The sequence below is a fragment of the Notamacropus eugenii genome, chromosome 2, assembly GCF_028372415.1.
Source record: "Notamacropus eugenii isolate mMacEug1 chromosome 2, mMacEug1.pri_v2, whole genome shotgun sequence".
Classification (NCBI taxonomy): Eukaryota; Metazoa; Chordata; class Mammalia; order Diprotodontia; family Macropodidae; genus Notamacropus; species Notamacropus eugenii.
In genome coordinates, this window is record NC_092873.1 from 11,631,153 (window position 1) to 11,648,492 (window position 17,340).

Consider the following 17,340-nt stretch of genomic DNA (forward strand, 5'->3'; position numbering starts at 1 on the left):
CTCACCAGTAAAGTTACAGGAAGACTACAACACATGCAGGAAGATGGGGCTTCTTTACTGTTTTCTAATCTTTAGATCTCCAGGGACACTGTCTCCTGGCCATGTGACTCCATGTTCTCCTCTCTGATAGGCCCTTCCTCACACAGTTCCTTGGGCGTGGGCATTAGTCTCTGACCTCTAACCTGTCCATGCTTGGTCACAACTCTTATCACCTAGGAATGGGGACAACAGACCTTTCTTACTTCCCACAAACCCCCTCCCCTTTTTCTTTATTGAAATTTCTGTTTCTACACCTAAATCCAATCAATAAATAGCTCCTCACATACTTTCCCCTATTTATTCTTGCCTTTGTCTATCTCCCCTTTACATGAATATGGGAAGGGAGGAAATTTGACAGACATATTGACATATTGCTAGAGGGCAGTCCCCTTGTAATAAGTGGAGATACAAAGATTCAAAAGGAAAAGGTAATCAATGAATTATCCATTCAGAGATTCTGTCCCATACAGCACTCTGGAGATTAACATCATCTCATGAAGTTTTCTGGTCTGGATGCTCCTTCAGGTCATCTTTAGCACTGCATTTCTGCATCTTCTTCCCTTTATCTTCTTGTAGAAATCCAGGTGTTCACTCTCCTACAAAACTGACCTTGATACAATTTTAGATTACCATTCCTAATTTTATGCTCTTATCACTCTTACAAAGTCTGAATTGGACCTTTGGCTAATTGTCATGTTTAAGGAATTCACATTAGAACCCGAATAGGTTAGATATATTTTCAATTTTTCTGCAATGGAGGAAAGTGACATTTGTGATGTAAGGATTTACAAGTTATGAAATAAAGTTTTTCATTTCCTTATAGAGACAAGTGATAGAAGTGTTTGAAATGATAAAATGAACAACTTAAGTGGATTTGTTTCTCATGCTATACACTAGTATTAATGTGGTATAAAATATTTTATGAAGGAGATGGTTAATAGATGTAAGTGTGCACAAATATAAGGAAAAATGTAAGACAACTGGAAAGACAGGAAGGGGCCAGTTTATTAAGTTATCAAAAACCAAACAGAGGATTTTGTATTAGATCTCAGAGCTAAAAAGGAATCACTGGAGTTTACTGTGTAGGGAAATAACATGATTGGACCTGTGATTTAGGAAGATCACTTTGTCTGCAGAATGGGGTATGGACTTGAAAAAGGAAGTGACTTGAGACCAGCAGACCAATTAAAAGGCTTCTCTAACAGTCCAAGAGCCAGTTGGTGAGGATCTGTATGAAGATGATGGGGCATATACAAGAGAGAGATGATGTTTAAGATGGAAATGAGAGTCCATAATGGATTTGATATGTGGCATGAATGTAAAGGAACATTCCCAGTGATGCCAAGGCTATAAGCCTCAGTGAGTAGGAAAGTTTACCTAGTGTAAGATTGTTCCTACAATAAGGACCAAAAAAAAAAGAAAAGAAACTGCCTCAACCAATTTCTCCTTTTTGCCAAAGGAAATATAAGTTTGAAATGCAAGATCATTTTAAGGACATAATAGAAGGTTATTAGTACAAATAACTCATAGATAGTACAAAATAATCCATGGCAAATGCATGAGAAATTTGGACAAATTCCTATGTGGAGTCAGAGAGGGGAAAATTAACTCTGAGTAAGGACAGATCTTTTATTTCCAAGTAATTGGAAAGTGCTTTTTTTAAAAAATAAATCATTAGTCTTCTTTGAAAAAACAGTGCATTGCATATGAAGAATGATTTTAGAACTGTTGAAATTTATTTTAGAACTCGAAGGTGTCTTCAATCTATATTAAAGAGTCTATGTTAATGTTCAAAAGGCTAACAGCTACTATATACAAAAAGGCATAGATTATGAAGGTCACAATGCAATCTTCAGAGCTAAACAAGTATAATTAATTCATTTACAATGAAACCCAGAGAGATGGAGCAACTGAAGTTATATAGTTGGTCAAAATTCCCATATCCTATGCAATCATTTTTCTCTTACATGTATATCATGCTACTACTATGTCTTGCTCATCAAAATATGTTTAAGGTGTGTCATCTTATTATGCTTAAACATAGGACACAATAAAAATAAAGAAACGAGATGGGATTACTAGTTAATTCCTGAATTCATTTCAGGAAATCCCAGATTCCTCAATTTAACAACTTCTGAATTCTTTTTAAGTATTGCTATACTAATCTGAAACTGCTTTCCCACAGCTACTCCCATCCACCCCCCCTTATTTTAAGTATAAGGAGAAAAACTGTTCGGAGCTTTGTTTTTTTATTGGAGCAGTGATTAAAAGGAGTAGTATAAGATATTGCAATCTGCCTATATGATGAAGCAGATTTTTGTTTTCATTTTTTGTTTTTCCCCTTACTTCCTATCACTAGTTTTATTATGGGTACAAAATTAGAAAGTTCATTTTATTGGATCATTGGTCGTCCAGTAGTCAGAGTGAGTGAATGAAATTACTGCTAAAAAAATAGGAATAATACACTACTGTATATATACACACATACTATTTATATTGTATTGCATTGTATTATAATATATTTACTTTTTTATATTATGTAATGTTATATCACATCGTCACATCACATTACATCATCATGTATCATATAATATATTTTATTATACTTATTATATTAAATCATATCATAATTACCATATTATGTCACATTATATTATATCACATTAAATGATATATTGTTTATGTATCATACCTTATTGAAGCATGTCTGTGATAGTCCTAAAGATGTAAAAAAAGGTTGATTGATGGAGTCCTTCCTCCTATGTGCACTTTATTTAAAGAACCAGATTCTCATAAAATTTTTAAAAACTATAAGTTAGTAGTTTTGAGAAAATTTGTCAATGATAATGATCTTTTTATAAAATTGAATTATTTTGTTTGTTTTCAGTGTTGGACAATTACTTCCATATAGCTTAGATTTTTTTTCCACTCCCTTCCTCTGATTCCCCCTCCCTCCTCACTCCCTCACTGAGATGGCATACAATCTTATATAGGTTCAACACCTACATTCCTATGAAATGCATGTTGCATAGAAGAATTAAAATGAATGAGAGAAACCATGTAGCAAAAGAAACCAAAACAAATCACAATATAAAAGAAAATGTACTGTTTCTATCTGCAATCCAATGCCATAGTTCTTTTTCTGGATGTGGAATGTGTTTTGCTTCAAGAGTCCAATGGAAATTTTTTAAATCCATGCATTTCAATGAAGTTCTAAGTCTACCAGAAAAATTACTTGCACACTGTAGTTGTTTCTGCGTACAAAGTTCTCCTGGTTCTGCTCTTTTCCCTCAGCATCACTTCATATAAGTCTTTCAAAGCTTCTCTGAAGTCTTCCTATTCATTGTTTTCCATAGCACAATGATAATGATCTTTTTTAGAAATTTAGGTTTTCAAAATTTTTCACTCATATCAACCAAAGCCCTATACTTCACAGAGTATGTGGTAAGACAAAGAATTTTAACAATACCTTTCCTAGTAACAGATTTTGAATTAGTAGAAAAAGTCAGAATTAGATCAAAAAGCTGTAGGAATACTACATTCTACCTTACCCCAAGACAAGGCTAGCCCTAGGTCAAATTGCTTTTTAGTTGGTACCTTCTTACCTCCCTTTGTTATAATTCCCCCTTTCTTTTATACTCCCATTTCCCTGAATACCCAGGGATCATCATACTGTTGCTAGCCACTCACAGCTGCACTGTTAGATACCCTACTCTCTGAGTCTCTCTGAGGTGGAATTGACACTGCATGCTTGGGAAAATTGTGACACATCCAAATTCAGAACTAAGGATGTGCCATCCTGTCATATTTGGTGTAATTATGTTCCTACTTTTTCCTTGTATAGGCAATTTCCATAATAACAGCAAGTGGTTTGTAAAATGTATGAGTAAAATCCAAGTATGTGAGATACTCATGTCACAAACAATTAGGCAAATTGGTACTCAGGATTGTCATCTATCTGCCTGCATAATCGTGTGAAAGTTTAAATCTCTGGAATGGAACATTATTTCTGAATGATATGGGAATAATTAGGCAAAGGAAAAAGAATTTTGTGAAACAAAGATACAAATACAACGTTAATCACTATCCCAAAGACTAAGGCTAGGAAAGTAAAACATGTGTTGACGATCTGAGTTATTCAGCCTAAAATTATACTCCTTTCTATAAAATTAACAACTTACTGAATCAGTAATTGGATTACTCATCTGCTTGTTACTACATGTGTGTGTATGTGTATGTATGTATATCCACACACATACACATAAATATATATTTACATATACATACATCCATAATGTACATATGTCTGCATGAAGTAAGGTCCATAATTTTGTCAAAAAGATGTAAGAATAATTTAGTACTGGTACAACTGTTACACTGTCCAAAAAGTTATTCTATTAATTACTATGATTAAATCAGGACCCTCTTTACCGTGGTTTGGGAAAGAGAACTTCAAGGCAATCACTTTTCTTTGAGGAAGGTAACTTATACCTTAAATATCCTTCCAAGTTTTTAGTCAAAATTGCTGTGAAGTCAAACTCTTATATGGAAATTCATTTGTATAGGATTGAACTCAGGGGTAGAAAACTTCTATCTACAAGAATGTTGTTTCTTGGGGAAGAGCCAAGATGGCAGAGCAGAAAGACACACATATGCTAGCCCCGAACCCACAGTCCATAAAATATCTGTAAAGAAGAACACCCAACAAATTCTGGAGCAGCAGAAGCCACAATACAATGGAGTGGATGAGATTTCTGTTGCAGAGAGACCTGAAAACGTGACGTGAAAGGTCCATTGCACACTGGACCCTGAGCAGAGCCCAGCCCTGCCTTGCCTGCACCACACCAAGAGGAGCAGATCTGAGCGGGCTCCAGGGACAGAATCTCCAGCGGCTTCACAGGTCCCTCCACCCACAAGTGACAAGGGTCAGTGAGAGGGTATCTTTCGCTGGTCGAGAGGGGAGTGGTGCGTCCCCATAATTCAGGCCCCCTCGGGAGGCAGCAGTGGGGGCAGCAGTGGACAGAGGTTCCCCAAGCAGGCAGGATCCCGGACTCATTATTGAAGGTCTCCACATAAACCCCCTGAGGGAAGTGAGCCCCGTGTGGCAGCCCTGCCCCCACTTGAGCACCTGAGCTTAATCTCACACTGAATAGCAACTCTGCCACTGCCAAAAGCCCTGAGGCTGGAAAGCAGCATTTGAATCTCACACCCCAAGCCGTGGCTGGGTGGATCTGGAGGCGTGGTGGGTGTGGAAAGAAAACTCAGAAGTCAAGTTACTGGCTGGGAAAATGCCCAGAAAAGGGAAAAAAAATAAGACTATAGAAGGTTACTTTCTTGGTGAACAGATAATTCCTCTCTTCCTTTCTGATGAAGAAGAACAATGCTTACCATGAGGGAAAGACACAGAAGTCAAAGCTTCTGTATCCCACACATCCAAAATAAATATACCATGGGCTCAGGCCATGGAAGAGCTCAAAAAGGATTTTGAAAATCAAGTTAGAGAGGTGGAGGAAAAACTGGGAAGAGAAATGAGAAACATGAAAGAAAAGCATGAAAAGCAGGTCAACACTTTGCTAAAGGAGACCCCAAAAAATGCTGAAGAAAATAACACCTTGGAAAATAGGCTGACTCAATTGGCAAAAGAGGTTCAAAAAGCCAATGAGGAGAAGAATGCTAAAAGCAGAATTAACCAAATGGAAAAGGAGGTTCAAAAGCTCACTGAAGAAAATAGTTCTTTCAAAATTAGAATGGAGCAGATGGAGGCTAATGACTTTATGAGAAACCAAGAAATCACACAACAAAACCACAAGAATGAAAAAATGGAAGATAATGTGAAATATCTCATTGGAAAAACAACTGACCTGGAAAATAGATCTAGGAGAGACAATTTAAAAATCATGGGACTACCTAAAAGTCATGATCAAAAAAAGAGCCTAGACATCATCTTTCATGAAATTATCAAGGAAAACTGCCCTGAGATTCTAGAACCAGAGGGCAAAATAAGTATTCAAGGAATCCACAGAACACCGCCTGAAAGAGATCCAAAAAGAGAAACTCCTAGGAACATTGTGGCCAAATTCCAGAGTTCCCTGGTCAAAGAGAAAATATTGCAAGCAGCTAGAAAGAAACAATTCAAGTATTGTGGAAATACAATCAGGATAACACAAGATCTAGCAGCTTCTACATTAAGGGATTGAAGGGCGTGGAATAGGATATTCCAGAAGTCAAAGGAACTAGGACTAAAACCAAGAATCACCTACCCAGCAAAACTGGGTATAATACTTCAGGGGAAACAAATGGTCTTTCAATGAAACAGAGGACTTTCAAGCATTCTTGATGAAAAGACCAGAGCTGAAAAGAAAATTTGACTTTCCAACACAAGAATGAAGAGAAGCATGAAAAGGTAAACAGCAAAGAGAAGTCATATGGGACTTTACTAAAGTTGAACTGTTTACATTCCTACATGGAAAGACAATATTTGTAACTCTTGAAACTTTTCAGTATCTGGGTAGTTGGTGAGATTACAGAAACACACACACAGAGCACAGAGTGAATGGAATAGGATGGGATCATATCTTAAAATGAAATTAAGGGGTGAGAGAGAAATATATTGGGAGGAGAAAGGGAGAAATGGAATGGGGCAAATTATCTCTCATAATAGAAGCAGGCAAAAGATTTTAATGGAGGGAAAAAGAGGGGAGGTGAGAGAAAAACATGAAGTTTACTCTCATCACATTCCACTAAAGGAAGGAATAAAATGCACATTCATTTTGGTATGATAACCTATCTTACAATACAGGAAAGTGGGGGAGAAGGGGATAAGTAGGGTGTGAGGGACAATGGAAGGGAGGGCAAAGGGAGAAGGGTGCAATTTGAAGTCAACACTCTTGGGGAGGGACAGGATCAAAAGAGAGAATAGAAGCAATGGGGGGCAGGATAGGATGGAGGGAAATATACTTAGTCTTACACAGTACGACTATCTTGGAAGTCATTTGCAAAACTACACAGATATGGCCTATATTGAATTGCTTGCCTTCCCAAAGGGAATGGGTGGGGAGAGAGGGATGAAGAGAAGTTGGAACTCAAAGTTTTAGGAACAGCTGTTGAGTACTGTTCTTGCTAATAGGAAATAGAAATACAGGTAATGGGGTATAGAAAGTTATCTGGCCCTACAGAACAAAAGAGAAGATGGGGACAAGCGAAGGGAGGGATGATAGAAGAGAGGGCAGATTGGTTATAGGGGCAATCAGAATGCTCAGTGTTTTGGGGTGGGGGAAGGGGACAAGTGGGGAGAAAATTTGGAACCCAAAATTTTGTGAAAATGAATGTTAAAAGTTAAGTAAATAAATTCATTAAAAAAAAGAAAAAAAAGAAAATCATTCCTTCAATTAACCATTAATTACCAACCTCCAAAAGACTTATTATAAATATTTTTTACATATTAGTTCCCTTCTTCTTTGGTCTCTTTAGAATACAAATCCAGTAGTGGTATTTCTGGGTCAAAGGCTAGGCACAGTTCTATAGCTATTTGCCATAACTCTGAATTATTCTCCATAATGGTTAGATCATTTCATCCACCAGTAGTGCATTTGTGGCCCAATTTTCTATCTTCCAATGGCATCTTTTGAATTGCATGTAAAGATACTTTTTAATACTCATTTCTTTACAAGATTTTGAGTTCCAAATTTCCCCCCTTCCCTCCATTTCTGTCCCTCTCCCTAAGGCAGTAAGGAACTTGATATAGGATAATATATGAGCAGTTAGGCTAAACTTATCTCCAAAATCAGTCATGTTGTGGAAGAAGGAATACGCCAAAAGGAAAAAAAAAACTACAAAAAAATGAAGAAAGAAAAAATAGTGTTCTTCAATCTGCACTGGGATTCCATCATTTCTTTCTCTGGATCTTATTTTCCATCATTAGCCTTTTGGAATTGTCTTGAATCACAGCACTGCTGAGAAGAAGTCAATCATAGGTGATCATCAGACAATGTTGCTGTGACTGTGCACAATGTTCTCCTGTCTCTGGTCATTTCATTCTGCATCAGTTCATGTAAGTATTTGCAGAATTTTCTAAAATCCATCTGTTAATAATTTCTTATTAAAAAAATGGTGTCAAATCACAATCTTATGATACAACTTGTGGAATTATTCCCCAGTTGATGGGTATCCCATCAATTTCCAATTCTTTGCCAATAGAAAAAGAACTACCTAAATATTTTTATCCATGTAAGTCCTTTTCCCATTTTTTATGAACTCTTTCTGATACAGAGGCACAGTCTGATTGTCCTTTGCACAAATTGCTCTCCATGATGGTTGAATCAGTTCTCAATTCCACCAATACCGCTTTAGGGTTCCAATTTTCACACATAATGTTCAACATTGGTCGTTTTGCTTTTGTGCCATATTAACATATCTGATAGGTGTGAGGCAGTACCTCAGAACCATTTTACTTTGCATTTCTGTAATCAATAGTGATTTAGAGCATTTTGTCATATGATTATAGAGAGCTATGGTTTCTTCTTCTAAAGCCAGATTTTTCGTGTCTTTTGATAACTTATTGATTACAAAATAACTTTCTTCTCAACAATTATTTGTCAAATTGTGAATTTTTACTTGAAAAACTTGGATTTCTAGGTTTGTCAAACTCTGGATTGCTCTGGTCATTTATCACTCTGTACTGTGAATTTAATCTATTCCACTGATCCAGTACTTTATTTCTTACACAGTACCAGTTTGTCTTAAAGTTTCTAATCTGCCACTGCAAAACTGCCTACTTTCACATTTTTTCTTCAGTTCTTTGGGTATTTTTGATTTTGTCACCTCGCAAACCTCCTGCCAAGGAAATGATAAAGGACAGAATTCCAAAGTTTCTAATTTTGTAAAAGCCAAAATAAGTGTAGTCTTGTGGCATATTTGTGAATACAGTGTGGGGGCGAAGGTATATCAGTAGCTGTGAGATACATTTTGTCCAAGAATACCTAGTTACCAGTTCTTAACTTTTTGTATTTCTTGTATTTGAATTTTTAAAATTATCCTTTATATTACTTGCTCTGGAAAAAAAAAAACTCCCTTTGGAAGTATCACTATAGTCATCTACTATTATTCTGAGCCTTCTCCTCTTCTCTCAGGACTGAAAGTCTCTAAAAAGAGAAAATTGCAGACACATGGGCTATGTTATTTTTTGTCCTTATCTTTCTTGAAAAGGTATTTGTGTATTCTCAAAAAAATGGTACATCAAGTACGTTGATTATTGCTTAGGGGAGATCTCAGAATTTCATCAATCAATTTTCTATTGAATTATTCTAAGCCAAGAGAAACATTCAAAAATGTTAAAGAAAAGAAAAAGAAAAAGCAGATGGTAGGATGCTGCCAGATTGACAGTAATGGAGTACTGGATAAATAAAAAAATAAATAGAACCTCAAAAACATTGCAAGGAACATAGATTTCTGAAAAACAGAATAAACACTAAAAAATAATTAATAAATTACTAATTGAATTAATTAAAATAAGTTTATTTGATTTTAATTTAATTTAATCAATTAAATGTAATGTAATTAAATTTAATTTAGTTAATTCCTTATTAAATTAATTAAAATAAATAATAAATAAATAAACACAGAAGAAAAACAGAATAATTACTGATACATGAAAACTTTCTCATATTTATTATGTCTTATAAAAATCAACTACATATTTTTAACACATAATTCTAAAATGTTGTAGAAGGAGAACAATAACACTTTGGAAAAAGTTTTCGACCACAGACCATGATTGTACAGTTACATAGTTGATCGAAATGATTGAAAGGTATAATAACTTTTGGTACATATTCATTTGTGAGAAAATACCTTATTCAGCAAATTTTGTGGGTCTTATATATGCTGCAGCAATTCTCTCAAGGATATAGGCAATTCATTTAATCATATCTTATGAATATAATGACTGATAGTACTCAGATAATCAGACTGGCGAGAGATGATTGTTTCAATGTGGCAAATAGTAAATCAGTTCCTCAGGATCCTGAATGAACTTATTCAGAATTAAAAATGGATACCAGGCACTCATATCTTTAAATTCATAGATTTTTTTTTTACTATTATTTTAAATCATCAGTCATATGCTGAATGACTGCGATATGTGAGATATTTCAACTCAACAAATGATCCAACTTTACCTCTGTTCTGGAATCAGGGGTGAAATTCCCTTCAAAATGCTATTGTATTCAAATAAAAAAAGATGATAATAGAAAATAGAAGGCAAATAAGCTAGATTCATTTTAGATATTTTATTAAGAGTACAACAGCCAAGGAGCTGCCTCACTGTGCTTGGTGAGAAAGAATTTGAGAAGACCTGGCTTGTCAGGGATTAGTTTCTTTTTTCATTACATCCAGGGTATTTCTGTCTCACCTCAGAAGGATCACATAGCACTTGGTAGCAAAGATGCAAGTGAGAATTCCAGCGCTAGAGGTCAAAGATTTCCACAGCCACCATGGCCTTGCCCTTGGTGCTCTGATATGTGGGCAGGAAGGCTATCCAGACACTGCAGAACACAAGCATGCCGAAGGTAAGGAATTTGGCTTCATTGAAAGTGTCTGGCAAATTCCTGGCCAGAAAAGCCATGGTGAAGCTTCCCAAGGCCAGCAAGGCCATGTAACCCAGGACACAGTAGATGGTAAGGATGGAGCCCTCATTACACTGGATGACAATGAAGGCAGGCTCAGAGTATATGTCCATCTCCAGGAATGGGGGATAGGTCCCAAGCCATATGGCACAGAGACACATTTGGATTAGAGTACAGATGGAAATGAGGGAATAAGTTGCTGTGGAGCCCATCCACCTCCTGAGTCTGCTCCCTGGCTTTGTGGTCTTGAAGGCCAGAACCACAGTGATGGTTTTAGCTAAAATGGAGGCAATGGCCACCATAAACACAATGGCAAATGTGGTTTGTCGCAGGACACAGGTTATGGTGTTAGGACGGCCAATGAAGAGCAGAGAGCAGAGGAAGCAGAGGATGAGGGAGACCAAAAGAGTGTAGCTGAGACTGCGGTTATTGGCTTTGACTATGGGGGTGTCTCTGTGCTTCATGAAAACTCCAAGGACCAGAGCAGTGAGGAGGGAAAAGCCAAGAGCAGCACTAGCCAGAGTCATTCCAAGAGGTTCTTCGTAGTCCAGGAAGGTCACAGTCTTGGGGAGGCATCGATCGTTCTCCCTGCTTGGGAAGTGATCTTCAGGGCACTGTAGACATTGCTCTGCATCTGTGAAAAAAAAAAAAAAACAGTTATAGAATCTCACTATTTTCCACATAGTTCTTAGCTTTATGTCTCCAAAAGCACAGTTCTAGTCATTCCATGTCAAGTTCAAACTAATTTTGTATGCCTCCTTCTAAGTGATAAGGACAAGAATTCTTCAGACTAATTCAGATAAACACATATTTTGGTATCTTTATTTCTACACATATGGATAATATCAATGTATTAAAAATAGTGATTTCTCGTCATTTGTCTACTAAATAAAATTTGAACTTTCTTTGCTCCATTCCAATATTAAACCACCTACAATGAGCCCAGAGGATTCACTTTATAGATAATTTTATATTTATTTTAAAACAAAAATGAGACATTATTTTCATAGATGAAAGCCTCACAATAATAATAAATTAAAAGAAAATTACTTTTTAATATGTTTATTTTAATGCAAGGTTGTAATTTCAAATCTTCTAGGTTATTATGGTGCATCATTCTGTTTATGGAAATCGAATATAGCAGTTTCCATAATGATTTATATTTTTAATTGGAAAATACATTGTGCACATATTTCAATCATTTTCTAGTTTCTATACCTTGGTAAGTCAAGTTTTCATATCTATCTCCTTCATGTTTTCTACTAATCAATGTTATAATTATATTATGTATATATTCATTACTCCAGTCTCAGGGACTATTATTCTCACAGGGCCCATATCTTATAAATCATGCATACGTATGTTTCTTTTGTTACTGAACAATTAATAAATTGTATAGTTATTAAATTTAGAGTTTCTGTTTATAAGTTTGGACCAAAGACTGAAATACAGAGATATGTGAGTGAAAGTATATGAAAAAAATTTTCTCTGATTTATTCAAATAATGTCATTTAATCAAATGGTAAGATAACTTATCATTTATCCATTAGTCAATAAGGGTGATATTACAAAAGTAGTCATTTCTGTGGAAATATTAGGAGAAAAATATCTTCCAATAGATGTTTGGATAAGACTATATGAGCAAAACTAATCAGTAGCAGGTAGAAAAAAAGGTGACCAGTAAATCCACATAATGTGTACATGGAATAGTCAACTCAATATTCTCATTTCATTTGTATATTAGCACCAAAAAAAAATTATAATATCCTACTCCTATGTTCATTCAGGCAATTAAGACAGCCCTGTATTTTCACCACGTATGCCCCAGAAAATTTTGTTCAATAATGGCAATCAATGAGGGGAAAAAATAGGAACAACAAACACTCTAAAATATGGTCTTTCATTCTGTCCACTTACTCTACCCAAAACATGTTTCATCGAGGAGGAGCGAAATAGATTTTTGTGAGCCAAGCAGTTTCTATCTCACTTATAAATACTGAGCATTTTTTTTTTAAATTTTCTCTGTGTTCCCAATGTGAAAACCTGATCAATAAGTTAACATGCTGCATGAAGACCTGAGCAATATAAATATTGAAATTCTTGCCACATGGAACATGAAAATAAATGGAAAATAGAGTTAAGTGGATAGACGTTCCAAAAATTTACCTTTAAGATTAAAAACTTTGGTAGGTTTGATGAACTGAGAGCAGTTTGATCTATTATAAATTCTAAGACAGATTGAAGATTTTAGTTATAGCCAGGAATTACACAGTTACACAGAGTGTGTGAAATGTGAAGTGTATGTCTTAAATACAGAGACTGCCAAAAAACGAAATAAAAATCTTAAATAATCCAATAGCAGAGAAAGAGAATGGAGTAATTATAAAGGAACCACCAAGGAGGGGATAATTTCCACTTCTGATCATTTAACAGCAGAATTATATGAACACTGAAAAAATTAGTACCAATAATATAATCATTATTCTCAAGAATTTGCGAAGGATATTACTGGATACGTTTTGTGAGGCAAATAAAGCTCACTACTTAAACTAAAGAAACATAAAACTCAGGAGATATTATAATACAATTAATAAATAACTACTCAACAATTAAAAAAAAAAACTTCTTGTCAAATAGCCGACAATGATTCCTTCAAGATATAATTCCTCCTGTGATAATTGGCTTGATAGAAGAGATTCAGGAATAATAGTGCATTATAAAAAATATAACTTTAAACTAAAATGTCAAAAACCAAAAAAATCATCATCTGCTGAAAAATAATTTAACAAAATAAAGCAAATACTTATGCTGAAAACGCTACATAAAAATATAAAGGACTTTTACAGTATAATAATACATATTTAAATAGAAAACCTTGTATACAAAGACATATACTAGCATCTCTCCCAACAACCATAAGAATAACGTGATATCCAATGTCCTTTTTATTAAATGGAATTCTCTCAGAATTGGTATTAAGAACATTAAGATGAGAGAAATTAAAATATAAAGATAAGAAAAGAAAAAAAGATAAAACTATCCTTATTTTTAATGACATGATGGTTTATTTAGAAAATCCTAGGGAATCAGCAAAGATACTAACTGGGGATGTTAATAAAATCCTCACATAAACTACCTAATAAACCTTTTTAAATGCTACATTTTTTGTAAAATTAAAAATCCAAGGAAATGTCATTGTTTAGTGAATGAAGAACTGACTGAGAAAACAAAGGTTAAAACTTTTGAACATGCCAATTTACTAAGCAGTGCATAGCAATTACATAACAAATCGGAAACAGACCTTCTCAGCTTCAGACCTTCTTCACTGGACTTCACTAGGGGCATGGAGATATCAGATTTTTATACAATATTTTGTGAACCAAGTTTAGTTGAGTCATGACTTCAATCCCCAAGAAAAAACCTTTCAAAAAAAAAAAAACCACCTCACTAGAGTACTCTGGTTAATCTTTCACCAAGGAGTGTTTTCATTAAGACTGTTTCAGAGGCCAATCTCCTACTCTGAATCCTAAATTCATCTATACTTAGATAACATTTAGATTGTAAAGTTTTGAATTACTAAAATTTCCCTGCGTGTAGAGCAGCTTAAGATTAGGTTTTTGATCAATCTTTCCCACAGGAATGGGGAAATTTGCAATTAGATGATAAGGGCTAGGAAGCATTATGGATTCCAGTAGCAGTAAAATACCAGTGGGTTCTCCTTAGATATATTTTTGGTATCTTGAACCAAGAGATACTCTTGATAATTACACTTGTGACCAAAAAGCACATTGAGTGAAAATGATTAAGTGCAGTGTTGCTTTAAATCAGAAACTATTATCTCCATAAGTCACTTCAGGTTAAGATTTTAAAAATAGTATGTCTATTATTTTAGGAGATGGATTATTAATCTAACGTCCTGAAGGAACCCACCTGTCTGGCTGGAAATCTGCCCTTCAGGGCATGAGGTACAATCAAAGCAGCAGACAGGTTTGCTTTCATGGACTGTCTTCTTGAATCCAGGGCCACAGCTCAGACTGCACGTGGAAGTTGGAGCCTAGGTTTCCACCATAGAAAGGGAGAAAACGTCATTGTAAGAATGACTGCTGAAAGATAGATGCATTGATGTGATGGTGCTTTCAAACCTCTATTAAGGACAACATTTAGAATACTGCATTCGCAATTCTACAAGGCAAGGGTGAGCTAATTTTGAATAGATACTTTCTTCCTGTATTTCCACCTTTCAATCCAGTTAATCTTTTCCCCAATGAGCCTGTACAGATTATCCACTAGACACAATCAAGCTTTTTGCCTTTTTTAAAAGTGTAATATCTTGCTAACACATTTCTCCAAAAATAACTGTATGTCTCTAAACTGCACTCCATTGTTGAATACATAAAGTTATAATAATTCATTGATCACATAAGGGGAAATATTTCTTTAATATTTTCAGCAAAAAGCCCTGTGCTTTTTTTTTTTTAGTGTGTTTTCATAAAGTATTTTTGATGTTTCAGAGGCTCTTGACTTTAGAGAGTTTACACTATAATAAACCAATTAAACAGTTCACCTTAACTGAATCTAAGTAAGAATCAGATGATTTAATTACCTGATCTGGATTTTTGGATTGACATTTGGAAGTTCCTCTGGGGACCACTTTGAAGGGTGTTGAGGGATTTGTCAAATCACACAGAGAAATGAAACTGCATAGATGCATATGTTGTACATCAGCAGAAGACATCAAAATATTTAAATCAAGAATCTTTAAAAGCCGTTGTCCTTCTTGGGGACACAAACTCAGGATAAATTATTTGGGTAGCTATAGGAATCCAGATATTGGATAATCTTTGGTGCAACAGATCTCTTTGGGGGAAATTCTAACTGTATTCTCCATCCTATTGTGTGATTCTTCAAACTTGACCAGTGGATCTGGGCTATTTCATGATTCTTTTAGTATCAATAATTCAGCTCATTATGTAATTTAGTTGGAAAGAATTCGAAGTTAGGATTGAAAAAAAGGAAAGCAAGTCTCTGTGTTACAGCAAGCAAAAAAGAGCCGTAAGTGGATGTTATTGCCCTATCACAGTCATTTCCAGTTTCTGTGAGGAATGTCCTGGAATCATTGAAGAAACAGCACTTTCCAGGACTCTAAACAGGCAAAATCATGAAGCTCATTTTATTCCTTGGTCCCTTACCTGAGTGAAATCTTCTGGCCGATCTATTTCTTCTTCGTTAATGCTGAATTCCTGATCATGAGGGGTCATTTCACCCACTTTCACCAATATTTCCCTCTGACCAGGAAAGTATTTAAAATTCAGGATATCATATGCCTCAGAAGCCTTCCTCATTCCGTCCTCGCATGACTCATCACTGGCACTACTGACAGAATTGATGCACTTCAGGAAGTGGTGGAGCTGAAGACAAGGATAGGAATTCATTCATCCTTGGGGAAAGAGGGATTCATGCCCATGCCCCAGGGTTGACTATCAACACAAAATAGACTCTGAATTTGGAGCTTCCAGAAGTTCATTCTTTCTTTTCCTCAAATTCTTCCTCTTGATCTCATTTTAGAGGTCTGTACTCTTTATCTTCTTCTCCATAGTAAACCATGGACAAAGGAAGAATAACAAAACCAGTAAACAATTTTGAGTTGTAGAAACTGAACTTACCTCAAAGGTCATTTCAATGATCTTCCTTTCTCCAAGTCAGGAATTTCTTTCAAACATGTCTGATGTTTTGCATTCCAAATGCTTTTCTAAGACCTGTGGTCAAAGGAACTCAGTACCTTCTACAATAAAAAATTACCTTTTCTTCTCCATTTTATTTTAAGATCCTCAAAAACTGGAACTTTCTTTGCCTTTCTATGAATTCTCTGAACATAGCACAATTTCTAGCACATAGTGAGTGGTTAAGACATGTGTACTTATGCACTCATTCTTAGGGGAAATCTTATGCTTTGTACATAAAGTCTACTTAATTGAGAAAAGAAATGTCCAAGGTAAATCTCTGAAGAGGCTGATTTGGTAAACTTAGAAATAAAGAGAAATTTGGCATTCATAGTGAAGCAATTCAAGGAAAAAAGGAAAAGTGATTATAAATAATTAAGAGACTAAAACATTTGGCAAGTGATGCAAAATAAATAGGAAAGAGAATAATTTCAATGAAAGAAATTATGAAATATTTCAGACAATGAAAACCCGTAAAGAAATGAAATACCACAATCTGAGGAAAATTTAAGAAGCAGAGGGGTTAATAACAGTGAGAAAATTGTTTTGGATGCACAGGAAGAGCTGAAAAAAGATTTCGACAATCAAGTAAGAGAAGTAGAGGAAAAAAATTGAGAAGAGAAATGAGAGTGATGCAAGAAAATCATGAAAATCCAGTCAACAACTTCCTAAAAGAGACCCCAAAAAACAATGAAGAAAATAACCCTTAAAAATAGACTAACCCAAATGGCAAAAAAGTCCAAAAAAAAAAAGCAAAACAAAACCATTGAGAAGGAAAATGCCTTAAAAAGCAGAATTGGGCAAATGGAAAAGGAGAGGTAAAAGCTCACTTAAGGAAATAATTCCTTCAACATTAGAATGGAACAAATGGAAACTATTGACTTTTGTGAGAAATCAAGAAATTATAAAACAGAACCAAAAGAATGAAAAAATAGAAGACAATGTGAAATCTCTCATTG

The 17,340-nt window shown here is 35.1% G+C and overlaps 1 protein-coding gene across 1 annotated transcript in view; it reads right to left on the reverse strand.

Annotated features, from left to right (window-relative positions):
• Positions 1–10,239: 10,239 nt before the first annotated feature.
• Positions 10,240–17,340, reverse strand: part of LOC140523412 (vomeronasal type-2 receptor 26-like) — a 34,597-nt gene continuing 27,496 nt past the window's right edge. Inside the window, 4 exon segments of the mRNA XM_072638295.1 lie at positions 10,240–10,507; positions 10,509–11,295; positions 14,592–14,715; positions 15,851–16,069. Coding sequence (XP_072494396.1) covers positions 10,399–10,507; positions 10,509–11,295; positions 14,592–14,715; positions 15,851–16,069 — 1,239 coding nt within the window. The 3' untranslated portion in view covers positions 10,240–10,398.